The sequence below is a fragment of the Lathamus discolor genome, chromosome 17 (assembly GCF_037157495.1).
Source record: "Lathamus discolor isolate bLatDis1 chromosome 17, bLatDis1.hap1, whole genome shotgun sequence".
Classification (NCBI taxonomy): domain Eukaryota; kingdom Metazoa; phylum Chordata; class Aves; order Psittaciformes; family Psittacidae; genus Lathamus; species Lathamus discolor.
In genome coordinates this window covers 7,218,458-7,237,461 of record NC_088900.1, presented here as the reverse complement: position 1 = coordinate 7,237,461, position 19,004 = coordinate 7,218,458, and the positions used below count along the sequence as shown (strand labels likewise).

At 56.7% G+C, this 19,004-nt stretch overlaps 2 protein-coding genes across 5 annotated transcripts in view; one reads left to right on the top strand and one right to left on the bottom strand.

Moving 5' to 3' along the window:
* Positions 1–47: 47 nt before the first annotated feature.
* Positions 48–7,001, top strand: CXCR5 (C-X-C motif chemokine receptor 5). The gene is made up of 2 exons (XM_065697145.1): positions 48–1,184; positions 4,703–7,001. Exons 1-2 carry the CDS (start codon positions 1,146–1,148, stop codon positions 5,777–5,779), a joined length of 1,116 nt encoding a protein of 371 aa, XP_065553217.1. The 5' UTR covers positions 48–1,145; the 3' UTR covers positions 5,780–7,001.
* A 698-nt stretch (positions 7,002–7,699) lies between these two features.
* BCL9L (BCL9 like) overlaps positions 7,700–19,004 on the bottom strand; it is a 61,650-nt gene continuing 50,345 nt past the window's right edge. For all 4 annotated transcript variants that reach the window (XM_065697136.1, XM_065697134.1, XM_065697135.1 and 1 more), the window contains 5 exons: positions 17,495–17,696; positions 16,803–16,887; positions 14,055–16,443; positions 13,296–13,556; positions 7,700–11,979 (listed from right to left, as the gene is read on the bottom strand). In XM_065697136.1, coding sequence (XP_065553208.1) covers positions 10,820–11,979; positions 13,296–13,556; positions 14,055–16,443; positions 16,803–16,887; positions 17,495–17,696 — 4,097 coding nt within the window. In that variant the 3' untranslated portion in view covers positions 7,700–10,819. The remainder of the gene's footprint in view (positions 11,980–13,295; positions 13,557–14,054; positions 16,444–16,802; positions 16,888–17,494; positions 17,697–19,004) is intronic.

Sequence of the window (19,004 nt, the reverse complement as noted above, 5' to 3'; positions counted from 1 at the left end):
GCACGGCGCGCGCCCCCCCCGGCTACGTGAGCGCGTCCGCCGCGCCCTCCTGCGCGCCGCGCGGCGGAGGGCCCCCTGCGGGGGCCGTACCGTATTGTACCGGCGAGCCCGAGCGCGGCCCCCGCCCCGCTCGCGTCCTGGGCCGCAGCAGAGACAACGGAAACACTCCTGTTTCCGAAGGGCGGCCCGGAGAGGGGCCGCGGCTCCGTTGTCGGCATGGTTCAGTGACTACACACGCGGACGTTAAAACGGGGACTGAGCCCCGTGCCGATCGTGACAGCTTAGAAATCGCCACTTCCCCTGCGGGGAGCTGTTGTTTAACCGAGGACTTGGCGAACTGAGGCGCCGCAGGAACGGGATCGTAAAACACCGGCTTGAAAATGCTGGTAATCCCCCAGCTGTTCCGCGCAGAGCTGCGTTAAAGCGTTTTTTCTGAAACGGGCACAACAGGATACGGAAACCTCCTTCTGTCCCCCCGCATGGACAGCTGTTCCCCGGGGTCCTCGCAGCTACGGCCAGCTTCAGGTTCTTCACGCCCGCCCTCGGCAGCAAGACGCAGACCTGGGGCCATGGGAGGTGTGCAGGACGCAGTGGGACGGACGTGCCCCGCTGCTCCCTCCTCCGACCGCCACAGCAGCCGTGGCCGTAAGGCCTGGGTGACCCGCCTAGTGCAGTAATTCCACCTATTCCTGCCCAGTTCTCAGGGGACATACGATCAGCACAGCCCTGTCCTTTATCTCCTTCTTTCCTTCCTGCCGCAGGGATGCTGCCATGTCCTGAGCTGCTGTCCCCCGATGCAAAGGGATTGTCCCTGGTGCGCAGCTCCCTCGTCAGCATCTCTCCCACCCAATGCATCCGTCCTCTTTCTTGGACGTTCTGTGTCTTCCCTAGTATGGACCAAAGGAACGTGGATTCTTCAAACTGTACTTTAAAAGTCAGCTTTCAGTACTAGAAAAAAGATGATAAAGCCAGATGCTAATCTTTACATCAATCAGGTCACCCTATGCCAGGAGCTCATTTGCCTTGCAAATGCTCTATTGTTGCATGCCAGGTCCCTCCTTACACGCTTAAATGATTAACTCCACCCCAAAAAAAGAACTTTTGCTGAAACTGCTGGACGAGAGACGGATTCTGCCCCTGAAACCATGGGGCCTGTCAGCTACTCATCAGAGACCTATGACTTGGTGAGTCAGGCCTGGCTTTGCTTCGTAACAGGGAGAGCAGGTAGAGCTGGGGTGGGCTGAAAGGCCTGTTTTCTGTCTGTGCATCTTCCACCCCTCCTCTTGGCAGAGGGGGAACAATTTCTTAGGCCTCACAATCTCCCCTTGCATCCCTTAAGACCCGACCGATGAAGGCACTGCAAGCGATCACGCTGCGCTGGTGGAGAGCAATGCCCAAGCGAAACCAGTGCGAGCTCTCTCTGCCCATGAAAACCCTGGGTACGACCCCACATGCTCCTACCGCGGCCTTCTGCACGAACAGGCTTATGTAGGCTCTGCTGAAAGGGGAATAGGCAGTATATTCACAGGAGGGGACTTTTAAAGAGGGGAAGATAAATTGCAAGTACTTCTTCTAATATGGAGCAACGATACCGGTACTGTGTATTCTGCCCCGTAGTTCTCTCCCCTGTGTCTGCAAGTGTCTGCAAGACAGCAGCTGCACCTTTTAGAGTATGTTGTGCTATCCAAGGGGAAGTCCAGAGCCGCGCTGTCATTAGCCTGGTTTTCAAACCCTGCAGCTCAGAGTTTATTTTGTAATAGAGTGGCTCTGCAGCAGACCTCAGGTTTCGTTCGGTTTCTCTGAAGGACCAACAGTCAGGTGCCGCAGCAAGAACAGTTTTGTTCCTTTTCTCGCACTTCCCGTGCTTAGGAGTCTGTGACATGCGTTTCCTGGGAGCTTCCATAAGGCACCGTGGTGTTCCCAGAGGCTTTGCTCTTATTTGTGCATTTCCCTAGTTCAGCGCCTGGAGAGGAGATGAGCAGAAGCTCTGTCAGTAACGTGTGCTGATGTGGGCAGTTCCAGTTTTAAGGCTCTCAGAGTGCAGTGTGATTGTCCCGGCCATGGCATGGGCTGGAAGGGAATGACTCACATGGAAAATCCCTAATAGTGCACAAGCTGTTTCTTTTCTGCAGCCAAATGTTTTGATCGCTGGCAGTTGTGGGGAACTGAGAAAAGCAGCTGACACGCAGAGACCGGAATAACTCTAAGATGTGGGTTAGAGGGGAAAAGGGATCCCTGAACAAAGAGTATGCAGGAATAGGCTTCCCTGGCATGCACTTGACTGCTCAGCTACAAAGACACCACTTTATCACCCACCAAAAGTCTGGCTGCAGTTGTGTTGCAGGGGACTTGCACGAGTGTTTCCCTACACACGCACGCTCCTGGAGGTGGGAGTCACAGCAGAGTCCCTGAACCTTGGCCTGGCACATTCAGTGCAGCTCCTGCAGCTCTGGGTCCCTGCCCTTCCTGTCTCAGCCCAGACTCTGACTTTTCATCCTCTTTTCTTTGTCTTCAACTCATCTCTGTCCTCTCCCACCCACAGTCACTCATGTGCATCGCTGCTCAGAGATGCACATGAGAGGACGCATCAGGCGCAGCTCAGCACACGCTTCCCCTGCCCCTAGTGAGTGGCTTACGGTAAGAACCCTACCTGCCTACTGCCAGCAAGCAGATGGTGTCTTGATAGTGGTGCTTGGCCTCCGCTCCTTCAGCTCCGCAGGCAAAGTGATACTGGAAACTCTCCAACAGCCAAAGCCTTTGAACACTGTGCAGGCTGCCCGCCCACTGTCGCTGAGGCCACTATGGCCACCAAAGCCAGCCATTTCCCATAATTTTTCCCCTCTTTAAAGCTGGAACCCTCCAACCTCTCTCCAGTGAAGTTTCCCATTCCAACACATCCATGTTCCTGTCGGGTGTTCCGCATGGTCACCCACGTGCCCTGAGCAGCCTGGTTTGCTTGGTGTACCACATTGCAAAGGTTCTTGGGTTGCTTTTTTGGTATTTTGGGGGCCAGATTCAAGGATCCGGCCCTTGCCAACAAATCACATGTTTCTGAGTGTGTCGGTAGCTCCTGGCACGGGGTCTGGGTACGGACTAGGCAGCGAATGTTCGTTTGGGAGGGGTTTCTATGGGCTTTTGTCTTTAGCAGCCATCTCCAATCCCCAGAATCGTACCTAAACCAGAAAATTTGTTGTTGTTCGGGAATAAAAATGCTTCTCGCCAAAGGCTTGCAGCTCACCGCTACAATCGGCAGACAGTCACGGGTGTTTGAGGTTTGGAGCAGTGTCACCTCTTTACCCGGGCCAGTTGCATGCAGAGGCACCCAGTGTGTTGCCCATGAAGGATGCCCAAGAAAGAAAACACGTAAATCCCTTTTCTTTAGCCAGGCACAGTGCAGGACCCAAGGCTGGTCATGGCCATTTGGGTAAGGGGTACATGGGGGAGCAAAGCCCCTGATCAGCTCTACAACCGGTTAAAGCAGGGCTGGTTTTAGAGCTGGGAACTCGGCGAGGGAAGGAGCAGCAGGTGCAAACAGTCACAGCTGGCAGTGAAAGGTATGAAAGCAGCGAGCGGAGGCTTCCGCTGTGGTTGACACTGGAGTCTCCACACTGGTCTCTAGAGAGCAAGGGGGGGGTGGTGTGCGGAGCACAGGGTGACTGCTGCCGCGCTCTCCCCAGTTATCACTGGTTTCTCAGCTTGACACGAGCCTCCCGTGCTGCTCATCTGTGCTTGAGCCTTTTGCTCTTGCGAACATGGAGCTTCTGCCTGAGGCACCAGAGGCCAGGCAGAGCACGGCCACCATCCCTGGGGTTGTCCTGTGTGTGGCTCCAGCTTGCCGGCACTTGGGACTTGCCCACAGCCCCAGCCTGAGGACAGCCCGCTCACCTAGTAAGAAGCTGCCGCAGGTCAGGCGTGAATCACATCTGCAGTGGCTCCATCGCACTTTCCTCATTGGTGTCAGCCTCGGGGCCCAGTGGTGTTTTCAGGTTCCCTTTCCTGCCCTGACTACAATTAATTCAGAACCACAGGGTTCACTGGTAGAACCGATTTCTCTCTCCAGCATTCATCCCCACTGCTGTGCCTCAGAGGCATTTGAACACATGCCCCACACCTTTCTCTGGGTGCGTGGAAAGTCATCTGAGCACCGCTGCTGCTGTCCCCACCTTGCCGTGCCCCAGGCAGCTCCGAGGTCTCTGAGGAACAGAAGCAGAAGGGGACGGGATCTGTGCACATAACTGGGGTACAGATGTGCTGTGTGGTGAATCCCACCATCTTTCTACCTGGCAGCAGGCAGGATGGGGGTGGGACAGTCAGGCTCAGAAATGGGTAGGGGAGGGCTCCGTGCTGTGAGAGAAAGTGAAAGCCAGCAGGTACCGTGTTTGGTTATATGGCAAGAACCGGAAGATGAAATTGGTCATCTGTCTGGACAGCAGAGCATGCCCAAATGCGCTAGGTAAAGGTTACAGACTGAGCAGCGCCCACTGTTAGAGACTGGGACAGCCCTCGTCGTGAGCTGCTGCACCTCCTGGCACCAGAGGGGCTTCCCACATCACCGCACTGCAGACAGGCAGCACGTCCTCCTGAGGCAGGCAGGCTGTGGGATGTGGGAATCCTCTGCTCCAGTCTGCTGGGTGCAGCAGGGGGACCGGGCTCTCGTGTGCAGAAACTCCCCTCCATTAACCAGAGCCTCTCTGTTCCCCAGAGCCAGGTGGAGCTGAGCGGTTACTATGAAGCTGAGAACACCACCCCTTCTTTGGAGGGCTACTTCTGCTTCAACCCAGCCTCATCTGTGGTCGGCAACCAGAGGGACCCCTTCAGAAAGGTCTTCATGCCCCTCATCTACTTACTGATGTTTGTGCTGGGGACAGTGGGCAATGCCCTGGTCCTGGTCATTTTAGAGAGGTTCAAACGGTCTCGCACTACCACAGAAACCTTCCTGTTCCACCTCACCCTGGCCAACCTGGCACTGTTGCTCACCTTCCCCTTCAGTGTGGTGGAGAGCTTGGCTGGGTGGGTATTTGGGAAGTTCCTCTGCAAGATCCTCAGCGCTGTCCACAAGATCAATTTCTACTGCAGCAGCATGCTGCTTGGGTGCATCGCCGTGGACCGCTACCTGGCCATCGTCTATGCAATCCACACCTACCGCAAGCGCAGAGCCCGCTCCATCCACCTCACCTGCGCGGTTGTCTGGCTCTGCTCACTGCTGTTGACCTTACCTGATCTCATCTTCATGGAAGTCTGGACGGATGACAGCAACCGCAGCATCTGCTATTTTCCAGAGGTTGGGATTGATGGCAACAACGCCTGGCTGGCAACTCGCTTCCTCTACCATGCCGTGGGCTTCTTCATGCCCCTGTTGGTCATGTGTTACTGCTACGTGGCCATCGTCCGGGCTCTGTGTCAGTCCCAGCGCCTGCAGAGGCAGAAGGCTGTCCGTGTGGCCATCCTGGTCACAGGTGTCTTCCTGCTCTGCTGGAGCCCGTACCACATTGTCATTTTCCTGAACACGCTTACCAAGCTAGAAGCCTTCACCAAGAACTGCCTCCTGGAAGACCAGCTGGATACGGCCATCATGGTGACAGAGGCCATCGGGTTCACACACTGCTGCCTAAACCCCATCCTCTATGCCTTCGTTGGAGTCAAGTTCCGTAACGACTTCTTCCGGATCCTGCAGGAGCTTGGCTGCATAAGCCACGAGACCCTGCAGGAGATCCTGGAGGTGACGAGGAAGGGCAGCGGGATCGAGTCTGACAACACCACCTCTATCTCCACTTTCTAGCTGGGAAGAGCTGCCTGCAGGGCAGAGCTGCCTGGGCCTTGCCTTCCCAGTGGCACGCGTGTGGCCTCAGTCCCAAGTTTCACAAGCGTCCCACCACTTCCTTCAGTCCTCAGGAAACTGAGGTCCGACAGCCACCCCACACCCAGATCCCACCAGACACTCTGCCCTGGCTCCTTCTGGTTCTCACGCCTGTAGAAATCCATGCAGTCGGTGAACACTCTGTCCAGCGGTCACTCCGGCAAGGGCCAGATGAACCCAAGTAGGTTGAACCTGACGTTTTCACCTGTTCCTCACAAAACTGCCTGCAGGCATCCTCTGCATGGAGCCAGGCAGAAGGCTGGGGTGCTAGAGGCAAGGAAAGAAACGCAGCCAAGTCAATGGACTGAGGACAGAAGCTCAGCGGGTCTCTACTTTGCTGGCTTGGGTTGGTAGAGACATGCCCAAAGGAGGCAGCAGGCACTCGCTGGCCACGGCAACTGGAACAAGACACTCAGGGGGTGCAGAACTCACTCCAATGGCACAGGTACACAGTGCTCTGCCATTCACTGTTTAAGCAAAGTGGGAACAACGTCAGTTCTCTTGCAGCAGGAATTTTGTGCGAAACTCAGTTCTGAAGTTCAACCCACTAACAAAGGGCTCGGCTGCAGCCGAACTCCCCCGTACCCAAGGGCCCTGCTAAGAAGACCAGTCGTTACGGAAGGGGTCATGTTACATCAGTCCAGCTCAGGCAGAGATCTCGTTCTCAACTTGTGACTCGAGGACAAAACTCCCCAAGCATAAGGCTTTCACACAAAGAGCCCTCCACCGCTTCCTGCAGCACTGCATCTTCAAAGCCAAAACCTGCAGGTAATGGCAACCGTAGTTACCCAAGCATGTACGCGCAGCAGCAGCAGCAGAGCAGCTCTCTGAAGCCTGCCCTTGCTGTCTAGGTCCACAGTCCTACCCTTGAGCAAACCCATTGCAGACACATAAACACCTCCCCAGCCCTGGTTCTGATGGGAACTGTGTTTCTACACAATAAAGTTACTGGCAAAATGAACAGTCAGAGTGTCAAATTCTCAGTGTTCACGAGGTAACAAGGAAATCTGCAGGCAAAGTATGAGTGAATGGGTTACACATCTATTCTGACTGTAGGCTTTAGTACTGATATCTTGGGAAACTTTTAGAAAGTTTTGAGGTAGGCTGTAATAAGCAGTTAAATAAAATACCCCCTTCTCATGTATAGTGCTTGTAAGCAGTTGTCTGTCATCATCCCACTTCCACAAGGGAAAAGCAGTAGAGAGCACTAAGTGGGTTGATGGCACCTTTGTGACACGCGTTGCTGTTTGCACATGGAAACCACAGAGCTCAGCTTCCTCAGATTTCCCTTCACCAGCGCTGCAGACAGCTCTGCCGTGCTGTGAGTGTCAGTCCAGACCCGAGTTACTTCCTGCTTTACAGAGCCTCTCGCACTGAGTGCAGCACCTCCTACCCCGGTGGAAAGCCACCCTCATGCCCCCATTTGGCCCAGCCAGTCTGGGCAAGGCTTGGCTCAGAGCAGGCAGGCCCTTCCCTGAGGAGCAGAGAAAGCCCCGGTCCCCAGTGAAGCGACCCCAAATAGGGGGACACAAAGACCCCCACAAGAGCACGCTTCTCCCTCCGCAGCTCCTGGGGGGCACCACGGCCTCCCAGGAGACGGAGCTGGGGTGCTGCAGCAGAGCATCCTCCTACGCGCACACCACGGTGGGCAGCAGAGGGTGCACCAGGGAGCGCATGAATGAGGATGTACCTGGGAGTGCTGCGCAGAAGGGGCTCTCCCCGCGGCTCTGAAAGCCCCGGCCCCGCTGTGATGTGCTGCAGGTGATGCCGGCTGAGCTCAGCGCTGCTCATCCGCTCCCAGTGCCGCAGACAGTCCCGCGGCCGCTGAAGACAGGCACAGGGTCAGGTTTTGAAATTTGTCTTTTTAATAAAAAGGCACCTATAAAACAGGTCAATACATTACAGGCAGCACAGATACCCAAAAACAAGCCTAAAAATTGTTTCAAATAAAAACCAATAAGATGTCTTCACATATTGTATTTATATATTTATATTTATATATATATTTATATAATGGTACAAAATGACTGGGGAAGTTTCTCCATGGGATGACAGAGAACAGGTCAGTCACCATTACCTCAACGTGAAAGCTACTTCTGGGTGTGTGATTATCTGACATACTGAAAGATGCGGTTTCCCAGCAGTCATTTTTTCTGGAGCTGGAAAACGTGGCGAAATCATGGCTAAAACATGGGCAAACCTTTTACCGCGATTAGGTGGAGTCAGGACACAGAACTCAAGCCGAGAAGCCGAGCAATAAACTACAAGACACGAGACTAGACACAGCTCACGGCAGTGGGCAACCGGCTGGTGGCAAACCTGGCCTGGGTCTAACAAGGACTGGCTGTTAGTGAGCTTCTTGAGAAGCTCCTGCGATATTGCTGTTCACAGAGGCGGCCGGGAGCGGCCGTGGCGCAGAGGGGTATTAGGCAGCACTACTTCTCCCATCGGATGTTCAGCCATCAACAGGGAAGGTATGGACACGTGGAGATCTCAACCAGGCTAAAACAACGGTTGTCTACAGACAAACAAAAAGCTTACATATAGAAAAAAGTATGGCTTCAAATTAACTGAGACTAGCAGGTGGGTGACGAGCAAGGTTGGGGGCTGGCACTGGTATCTGGATGTTTACAAGAAAATACGGGCAGCCAACACCCTGAAGTGCAGCCACGAGAAGCCACGGCCTTTCAGGCAAGTCAGGCTTAGAAAGAGCTGCATCTGCTAAAGCCACATCCTCCCATGTGAAACGCATGTTCTGAACGGATAGAGAATCCAACCAGCTATCACCCCAGGTCCAAAGCACACTTCATTAGCCTGGGGCTCATTCCTCCACTCCAACTGCCAAGGCAGGGATGAGCACCTCCCAGGATTGTTCCCATTTTGCCATCTCTGAAAGGGCTGTGCGCTCACCCTGTGCACAATAAAACCACACCAAGCTGGAGACCAGAGTGAAAGCCTTCCTCAAATCCAGACACACTCTTCCCACCCAGTACTGCTTGCTACAAAACACCCGGGACTTCAAGGTATTCCTAACTGGACACTGTGGCTCCATTTTTTCACAGATCAGGACAGCCTCCGGCCTTCCTCAACAGCTTGTAATGTGATAAAAAGCCCTGCCATTTGCTTGCTACTTGACTATCTCCCTTTCTGAAAGCGCTCTCCTCCCTGCAGTAGCATGTAGGGAAATGCGAGCTCTGTTACAAGAGAGGTAGTATGCTAAGTCTGGCTCTGCAGAGACAACCCTCCAGTGCGTGTTCCCCCAGCAGTCGCCTGCCCTGAGTGCACTGCCGGATACCCATAGGGTACTCCATGCTGGAACCTGCAGAGGTCCCTGCAGAGGTCCAGAGATGCTGCGGTGCGTTGCAGAAGTGCACGCGTGTCATCCTGCGGTCCCCTCTGAGCAAACACAGGGGGAACCATCAGCACCGTGGGCGGGAAGACCTTACAGAGCGGAGGACAGGGAGCATCCAGAGCAGCTGGAGTCGTTCGAACAGCTTCCGCCAGCTTGGGAATGGGGCCACAACACAACCTCTTCTGCCCAAAGCACGGGGGGGCCACGCCACTGACACTGTACAAGACAACTCTTACACCAAGATGGAGCATCACACACAGGGACAGATCCTCACCAGTGGCTGGACCTCTACTGCGCAGCAGAGCAGGGCTGCCGCCAGTAGCTCAGGGCGAGGTGGAGCAAAGACTGCCTCTGAAACTCTGGAGATGGATCACTGACAAGCATGAGGAAGACTTGGGAGAGCACTCAATGGCAGAGGTAGAGGAGGCGCAGCACAGTCACAGAGGGTGACAGACTGGTAAAGGACTGGTGTAGGAAGCTGCAGCAGAGCAGGGTTCTCAGCTCACCTCTCCTGGAAGCACAGGAACGCTTCACCTCACTCATCTCGGAGCCCATCTATCCCTACACACCACCCCACCCTGCCCGCAGGTGACACAGCACGAAGGGAAGGGACTGAAGGTGACGGGGCTGGTCGAGACCTTCAGGTCCGGCACGTTAACCACCTGCACAGCCCAGATCCTCACCGCTTCTCCAGCCCAAGGGCCAGCACCATCCCCAGCTCAGCCACAGCAGCTTCACCACGGAGCAGCAGCAGCCAAATCCTGGGAGGCTGCTCCAGCAGCGCTTCACCGTGGCCACAGCTCTGACCTCCCCGAGAGGCCTCAGTCACTGGCTGCAGCTGTGTGCTCAGCACAGCATCCGCAGGGGCCTAGGATCCGCACGAAGCCATACACCCCGCACATGCAAACCTCTGGGACACGGGAACAACACAGGTTTGACACAGTCACTCTACAATGGGATCTCTCAATGCCCTGTGCACCCTGGGGGATCCTCCTGCTGCCCCTCAGGAGAGTTCTCAATCCTTGCACACTGTTGCCTTCAGCACGTTTTCTTTTTGTTTCTGTTTTTTTAAAACATGTTTTGAGGCTTCTATTAAAACACAGAAATACAGAACAATTAAAAACCAGCACAAGTTTTGCCTTTCCCAGCGACCTATTTACAGCTAGTTCCAAAAACCCTCTTGCACATTTTGTTTGTTTACAAAGAAAAAAAGGGGGGGAAAAAAAAGGAAAAAAGAAAAGAAAAAAAGGAAAAAAAGGGTGGGGGGAGGGGGGAGGGGGGAGGAAGAACACTTGACAGAGGAAAACCAAAAATGAAAACTTTACAAACTGCCACTGGGTCTGGATGTCCCTGGCCACCACGCAGGGCTCAGCGCGACAGCCCTGCTCCCAGCCCCTCCACCCTCCCCTTCCCCGAAAAGAAAGGAAAAAGAAACCCAATTCGCATCAAGTTTACTGCACATCTGGTTTTCTGTGTAGAGGCGAATCCGATCTGAAAAGCATCCCACGTGGTGTCCTCCACCGGCGTTGGCCCCCAACCGTCCCCCAGGAAAGGTTTAAAAATGTCTGCAGAGGCAGCCCCGTGCCCTCCCCAGCTGAGTGCCGGCCGGGTTAGAAAGGCAGGTTTGCCATGTTCCCGGGCCCGGGGATGTAACTCATCTGGCTGTCCAAGGAGACACTCCTCTGCCTCATCTGGTGCGTGACCATGAGGTTCTGCTGAGGCGGGGGCCCCATGAGGGAGCCCTGAGGTGACATCATGTGTCCTGTCTGGGCATACATCTCCCCCGACACAGACATGCTCCTCTGCTTGGCCTGCATCAGCATGAAATTCTGCTGGGCCATCAGGCTCTGCTGCGGGGACATCATGCCCTGGTGCATGCTGTTGCCCATCATGCCTTGCTGGGGCGGTATGCCTGTCCTGCCCAGCATGGGCACTTGTCCAGGATGACACATGGGCATGCCGAGTCCCCTCTGTACGCCCTGCTGCCCAGGGAGGCTGGGGGCATTCATACCTGGCCGCACTGGGGGCTGCTCAGCCATCATGTTCTGCAGGTTCATGAGATGGAGGTTGGAAGGCTGCGATTTGGGCGCTTGGCTGTCGCTCTTGGGGAAATACTGCAAGGTGCTGCTTGGCTTCTCCGACGGGATGATCCTGGACAGGTCAAACTCGGGGATGCCGGTGGGCGTGGGGCGGATCACCTCGCTGAGCTCGGGGTCGTTCAGCACCGATGCCACCCCAGGAAGCACGGCTGGGTAGGTCTCGCCGATCCGAGGAGGGATGTTCTTCCCCATCATGTGCTGCTGAGGGGGCATCTGGCCGGGCTGCTGGGAGGGCAGCTCCTCAGGCGGCAAGGGCATCCCTGGCGGGTAATGCTGCTGCATCCCAGGGCCACCTCCACCACCAGGGGCCATGGGCATGCCCCCAGCGGGAGACGGCATGGCGTTGTGGGGCTGCTGCATGCGGGGGAACACGAGCTGGTTGGAAGGGATCATCTGTGAGCTGTTGGGCACGGGGCCACACTGCTGGTTCATCGAGTCCTGTGGCCCTGGGGGCAGCATCATGGGGTTCTGGGGAGGCACGCCTGGCCCAGGCGCGCTTGGGTGCATAGGAATGTTGGAGCCCAGAGGGTTTGGGGAGGACATCATGGAGGTGGGGGGTGGCTCATGGGAGAGCGGTTGCTGACCAGGCAGGTTCATTCCCATGGGGCTCTGAGAGGATCCAGGCCCCACAGAGTTCAAGTGCAGTTGATTTGGCTGGTTCCCCGTCACACCTAAGGAGAGGGGAAAAAAGAGAGAAAGAAGGGTTAACTCTGCCCACAGACCTCTTGGGACTGCAAAATCCACATCCCGGATGACTGCCTAGCGTTCCTGCTCAGAAAGCCCTGAGCATGGAGCATGATGCTCAGCTAGAACCCCAAAGGTGGGCTCACAAAGAACCAGCACCAGGAAAAAGTGCCTCAGACTCCAGCTCCTCAAGCCTGGGAGCAGCAGAGAGCTGTTCCAGCTTCAGCCAGCCCCAGGATGGAGCTGTAGCTCCTTACAGCCCACTGATTTTAGAGTCTGAGCACGCTGGGACAGTCCTACCCCATGATCTCAGCAGGGCTCTAAGCTGCCTGCAAGGCACCAGGCTGTGACCCTTCACCACTGCCTGCCTGCAGAGGTAGCCACCCGGCAAGCTCTTGCGACACATGATCTTGGGTAGCGAGGAGACAAAGAAGCAAAAGAGTCTGCAGGCCGACCCAGGTGCTGTCCAGGACGGAAGACTGTGCTCACTGGCACAGCAGAGTGACCCGTGCCTGCGGAGGGGTTCAGACTGGGAAGGAGCCAGCACATTTGCGTGCCTGAGGTCAACCCAAGTGACTACTTGTGGAGATTCCCACAACTACTCTGCAGTGAAAGAGTCAAAAAGGTGATTTTTCATTTTGAAAACTGCCAGAAATATTTACCAGACAGCTTTAAAGGCCTAAATCAAGCGGTACAACACGCTGGAATTCCCCTTCGGGCTGGTCACCAATGACGCAAAGAGCTCATTTGCCTAGCTGTCCCCAGCAGTGCTGCCTGCCAGCGGAGCGTGTCTGGCTGTCGCCTACTGAGATCAGAACTATGCTGTGATGGCCTTGCCCATGTAGGCACCTGGACTCCATCAAAACTCCCTACTCCCACACCTTGCTCAGAGTGTCCCCATCCCACTGCACAAGAGCACAAGGCTCCAAGCAGCAGACCTCTGCCTGTGAGTCCTGGGCCTGAGACAATCCAGGAGCCCTGAAAATCCACGGCCGACGTGTCTGCACAGGGGGAAGGTAGCTCCAAAATGTTCCAGGGCTCATGGAAAAAGGGTGCCTCCAATGCCAGATGGGCTCATGCTCTTCCAGACAGCAAACCCAAGCCAAAAGCTGATGGGCAGCCTGGGTACAGGACAAAGAAGTGAACAGACTCTTCCGACTGAGGGCAAATTTAAGCTATTTGACATGACAGCTGGTGGGAGAACACCCTCCCTAATGCTTCCTCCACCGGGCGCCTCCGACCCCTGGCAGCCACAAGATGGTGTGACCCCTCCTGGGATAAGTCCAGCCCCAGAAGCACGTACCTGACATACTCCCAGGTGGAAGCATAGGCCTGTCCGGCAGCAGCTCGTCATCAGAGGTGGCGATGGTTTTGATGGCATTGTGGTAAAGCGGTGTGGAGCTGGGCATGGCATACTTGGACATCTGGGACATCATCAGTGAGAGGGGGTTCTGGGAGGGGGATGGATCCGGAGAGGAAGTAAAAGGCATGTTGGGATTCATGGTGCTAGAGGTGTTACTGGCTGGTGCGGAAGAGCTGCTCCGAGGCCCAGAAGGGAGTGAACCTGCAAGCAAGAAAGAAAGCAGCTTAGCACCTCCTGCACACCGTGCCTTGCTCCCATCAGGCAGCAACCGCAGCCCCTCCTGCCAGCAGCAGTGACCAGAGAAGGCTGCAAAATGCAGAGCTGGCACGGCCCGGCATCCTCCAGACCCTGAGTGTCTGACAGACACCCTCCTGACCCAGGGTCGCTCGTGGAGACCCTGCTCCAGAACGGCAACGAACTTTACTTTAAACTGCCCCTGACCACCCAGCACTGGCTCATCTTTTGCAGCCAGTATCACAGCACGCGAGCTGGGGTTGAAGTAAAAGCTGCTCTGTTCACCCTCCCATCTACCTGGCAAAGGCCCTGGGTGGACTCCTGGAAAAGAGACTAGCTCCAGGAGACACACGGGCACGCACCAGGATGAGCACCTCCCCGCTCCTGCGAGAATACATGGGCTGGAGGGGAACCCTGCCCGCATGTTCCCCAGAATGGAGCACACACATAAGAAACCCATCATACCTTGATCCAGTCCTCCTATGGAAGTAGACGAGTTCATGCTGAGAGTCTGCTTGCTCTGGTTGACTCCCGGGCTGGGCATGGTGGCTTTGGGAGATGGCACCCAGCCAGGGGAAGGAACAGCCATGGAAGGGGACTTCAGCCGGCTTGGTGAGCCAGTTGGAGACCGGACGTTCAGGGAGGAGCTCATCACCTGGGGGGACTTGAGGGGTCCGGACTGGTTTGAAGGCGGCATGCTGACCATCTGCGAGGGCGTCTGCGGGGACTTGAGGTTGGCAGAAGGGGAGGTGACCAGAGGCGAGTGCACCTGGCTGAGGGTGGGAGACTTGAGGTGACCCATGCTGGGGGAGTTCATCTGGCTAATGTTGATGCTGAGGTCAGAGGGCCGGCGGCCCAGCCCCCGGGACGGTGCCGGGTGCATGTTGGCCAGGTTCCCCCCTTGCGTGGGAGCAGGATTGGAGGCGGGAGGCAGAGGGATGTGGCTGAGCCTGGTGGTGCCGCTGATGCTCCCGACGGGAATGGCACCCTGCTCAGGGCTGAACATGTCCGAGCTGCTGCCCATCTCCTGGGGCATGTTGGGGTAAGGCCCTTGCCCACTTGAGAAGCCTTGCTGTCCTTGGTTGGGGAACTGGGAAGGAATCATCATTTTCTGGGGTCCCCCCAGCATTGTGCTGCCATTGCCATTCTGAGCCCTGGCCCTGGCCAGCTCCTCAGGGCTCATGCCCTGGTGGGCCATCATGTCAGGGCCCCTCATCTTCTGCGACATCATCATCTGTTGCTGTGGGGTCATCTGGACATTGAGGTTCATGTTCATGTTCATGTTGACATTCATGTTCATGTTGAGGTTGCCAGGGCCCATGGGTGCATCCATGTCCCGAAGGCCCGACTGACCCATAGGGGGGCTCAGCATGCCCCGAGTGCCTGCAAAATCCATTCCCATTGGGGCACTGCTCAGGCTGTCCCCTGTTATCTGCCCAGCAAACATGGATGGATCCATCTGCCGGTGGGCCTGGATCATCCTCTCCATTTCCATGCCCTGGCTCATGGCGTTGCTGGACATCCCCATGGGCCTCTGCATCGCCACTGGGCGTTTCTCCATCAGCTGATGCCGCAGCATCTCCTCCCTGGCACGGGGATTCATGAACCTTTCAGGGTCCCCCTGCCCTGCCGGATAGGGCAGGGTACCTTGCGGAAAGTTCCCCGGGCCTCCCATAGGAGGCATATCGTCGTTCCATCCCATTCCGGGCCTGACAGGCCTCTGCATGGCATTCATGGGCCCAAGAGCATCCAAGGGCATGTTCTGCATCCCTCCGAAGCCAGAGACTCTCTGCATTTGATTTCCAGGGAACCGTGGCCCCGGGAAGGGCGGCCCTCCCCGCAGCTGCATGGGGTCCTGCACATCTATGGGTCCCCGCAGCTGGCTGCCCATCCCAGGAGGCCACTGCTCTCCAGGCTTGCTGTGGTAGGGTGGTGGGGGCCCACGCATCATCATGCTCCCCATGGACTGCGGGATCATTATTTCCTGCATGGGCCGGCCATGGATGCTGATCTGCTCCTCTTTCCGTCGCTTTTCCTCGTAGTACTCCTCCTGCAGCTTCCTCCAGGCCACTTGCTCCGGTGTCAGGCTGTCTTGGTTCAGCCGCTGCATCATCATGTTCATCTGCTGCCCCATGTCAGCACCTGGATGGTGGGGAACCTCGTGTTCCAGGCTGGGCCCACCAAGGCTCTGGGTCTGGGAGATCATGGACTGCAGAGGCTCCTCATACTTCTTCATGCCGGTGGGGGGTGCAGGGGGCTGGGCAGGGGCAGCCTGTGGCTGAGGGGCAGTCCCACCTTCACCCGCATTCTGGCTGGACTTCATGAAGGGCTCGGTCTCCCCACTGCGCAGCAGCAGGCGCTCAATGTCCCGCAGGGTCTGCAGAGAACGCTCTCGGTGCTCCAGCTGCTCCTTTGAGAGGCCCTCCGAGTTCATGGGGTTCCTGGAGCCCAGACCTGCCTGCCCGTTCCCTGGCATCGCTGTGCCCTGGCCCTCCCCAAGGAGGCTGGAGCCAGATGTGGTGGAGGAGTCCACCTGCCCAGGCTGCATGGTGGTGGCAGATGCGGTGGGTGTGTTTGGGTGGTTGCTTCCAGGCTGGTTGCTGCCGCCGTTGTTCCCCAGAGAGTTGGGAGTCAGATCTCTCCGGACATCTTCACTTGACCCTTCCTGGGGCAAGCTGCTGGGTGCAGGCAGAGGTGTCTGACTCATGGTCTGTGGTGGGGGCTGCGGCGGGGCGGGCTGTGCCTGCGGCTGACTCGCTTGAGGTGCCGGTGGTGGCTGGGACTGTGGAGTGTTGGCAGCAGGAGGGTTAATGGGAAGTGGTTCAGCAACCCCCAGCACTTTAGGAGCCGGTGCCTAGCAGAGAAAAGGGAAATAAACCTGAGCAGGAAAACCCTAAGTAGGTAATGCTCCCCTGCACCCTGCTGGAGACCTCTCTGTGGCAAAACCATGCCCTGTGGCACTTCCCCTTTGCTCCCTGTGGGAAGACTCAGCTGCCATTACACATGCTGTGGAAATGCACAGCCAGGTGTGTACACTTTCCACGGCTGACAGAAGAACTCTGATGACGTCCCACAGCAAAGCAGCTTCCCACCCCACCAAAAGGGCAACCCCTTCCTCCGCAGCTGAGCCAGGAGCTGGGGGAGAACGGCCGCCTCGGAAGGGAAGGGTCAGCAGCATGTGCCGACAGAGGCACTGGTTCATAGCCTGTTTACCTGGTCTAGTTTTGCTCGCGGAACGTTCTGCTGATGGTAGGCCAGAATGGAGTCAGCTCGGCCCTGCAGGACAGCTTCTGCAGCTCTGGGGAGAGAGCACAAACCACTGGAGAAGAGGCACTGTGCCCCATCCCACCTGTACCAGCCCCAGTGGCCGCCTCCACTCGTCAGTCCTGCGGGAAATCTCTGGAAGTCACCAAGTAGGGTGATACTCTCAGAGTCCTCCCCCTGTCCCACACAGGCCGCAGTGAAGCTCTCCAACTGATAACCGCTTGCCCTGGAATTTCCCTCTGCCCATGTCCCATGTGCTGGGCACTGGGCTCTGCCCTGTGCCTGCTGCCCTAAGCTGGCTGTCACTGAGATGCTCTGGGATCTACTGCACCACATCTGTGTTGTAGAAGAACTCTAGACCTAAGCAGCCTTGGTAGGATTCCAATGCTGAGACAGTGTGGAACAGAAGAGGGGAATTGAGTGGAGAGTATCAAGTGTTACAGGGCACCGCCATGACACTCAGCCCCTTAGCTCTTCCAAGCCAGACCATGACGGTTAGGGTGAATCTTTCAGCTGGATGCTGACTAGACGTGCTCCGCAGCATGTGTCGCAGGGCACAGTGCCGGGCACTGCTGGGAGGAAGCGTGTGTTTAGGACAGAGTTTGCCCATCCCCGGAGGACAGAGGAGGTTTGCTACTTACGTGTTAGCAAGGTGTGTGGTGAAGACGTAAACGAACTGCGAGGGCGGCTTTCCCGCCCCGCCACCTGCAGCGTCGGACCGCAAGCCGGGGGCAGCACCATGAGGCACGCTGGAGGAGCCGGTCTCGTTCAGGTTCGGCAGCGGGTTGGACCCTGGGCCAAGCTGTGAGGCCGTGGACATCGCAGGATCTGCTACATTACAATCTGAGGGAGGAAAAACGGGAGCGAAGCTGCCGAGGCCGGGCCGGGGCCGGCTGAGAGCCGCCGCCCGGCGGCAGGTGGCAGCACTCGCCCGGCCATCCCCGGCGCCGAGGGGCCGCCGCCTGCCGGTCCCCAGCGCTGCCCGAGGCTCTCCGCCCGTGCGTGCCCGCGGGCCGGGCACCGGGGGTGCTGGAGCCGCATTAGTCATCAGCCGTATTAAATAATAGCCCTAATTAATATTAATAAGCGTTGCAAGCGCGCCCTGCCTTCCTCTCGTCTCCCTCCTCACGCACTGTTCTGTTCCCCCAGAGCAGGCTCCCTTGCTCCCCTTCCAGCAGCCTCCCGGCACTCAGCTCCCAGCAGCAGACCTGGGAACACCAGCACCACAGCCCAGCCCTGGCACAGCAGCGTTTAATGGGAAGAGAGACCGCTGGAAATGTGACACGGGGATATGCACACTGCCTCGCTGCCAGCCCTCGCCCCTGGACAGCCCCACCTCGACCTGCTCTAACCTGCTCCAAGGCCCATCTTGAGGCAGGCAGCGACAGGGAGGCAGCACTGGACCTTCCCACAAGGGCTGCAGACCACAGAGAAGCACAAGAGAACATCCTGAAGAGGATGGCTACGGTATGCTGGCAGGCACAAAGGCCACCCAGTACTTGATTTTATACATTCCTATGTTCTCCATCAGCTGCAGCCCCTGGGCCCCGAAGGACCTTGCCCTCTTCCCTCGGATATTCTCCCCGTTGCAATTTGAAAGCAAACCGAATTCTAGACACAGAAAATAAAAATCAAAGCGTTTTGATGCTCTTGGAAAACAGGAGACACCTACAGCTCATTGCCCCAAACAGTGCGCACCTCGGCCAGCTCAGCCCTGCCTGAACCCCTGTCAAGACCCTGAGAGACTCTTTAGACTCAGTCACCTTTAAAGCACAGCTGCATGGGTGGCCTGGCACAGACCTAACTGCTGCAACAAAAGCAATGTGTGTCGCGTGGTCCGGCTGCCCCTATGACCAGGGTAAGCACACTTAACCAGAGTTTAGCCAGGCACGCTTTCAAGATGGCAATTCTGCTACCAGTGTGGCTGGAGCCAGGTACAACAGGGACATTCAACCTCAACACCTTCTCCTCCAGCATCTCAGTAGCATCTCCACAAAATAGGTCCCACACTTCATTGCACAGCTGCAAACATTCCCCAGCACAACCACCACCAACTGCAATGGCCCACCACACCACACAGCCAGCTAAATCAGCACGCAGAGCCAAAGCTAGAGGTGCCAGTGCCACCTGCCCTGCTGAGCTGCAGGATCT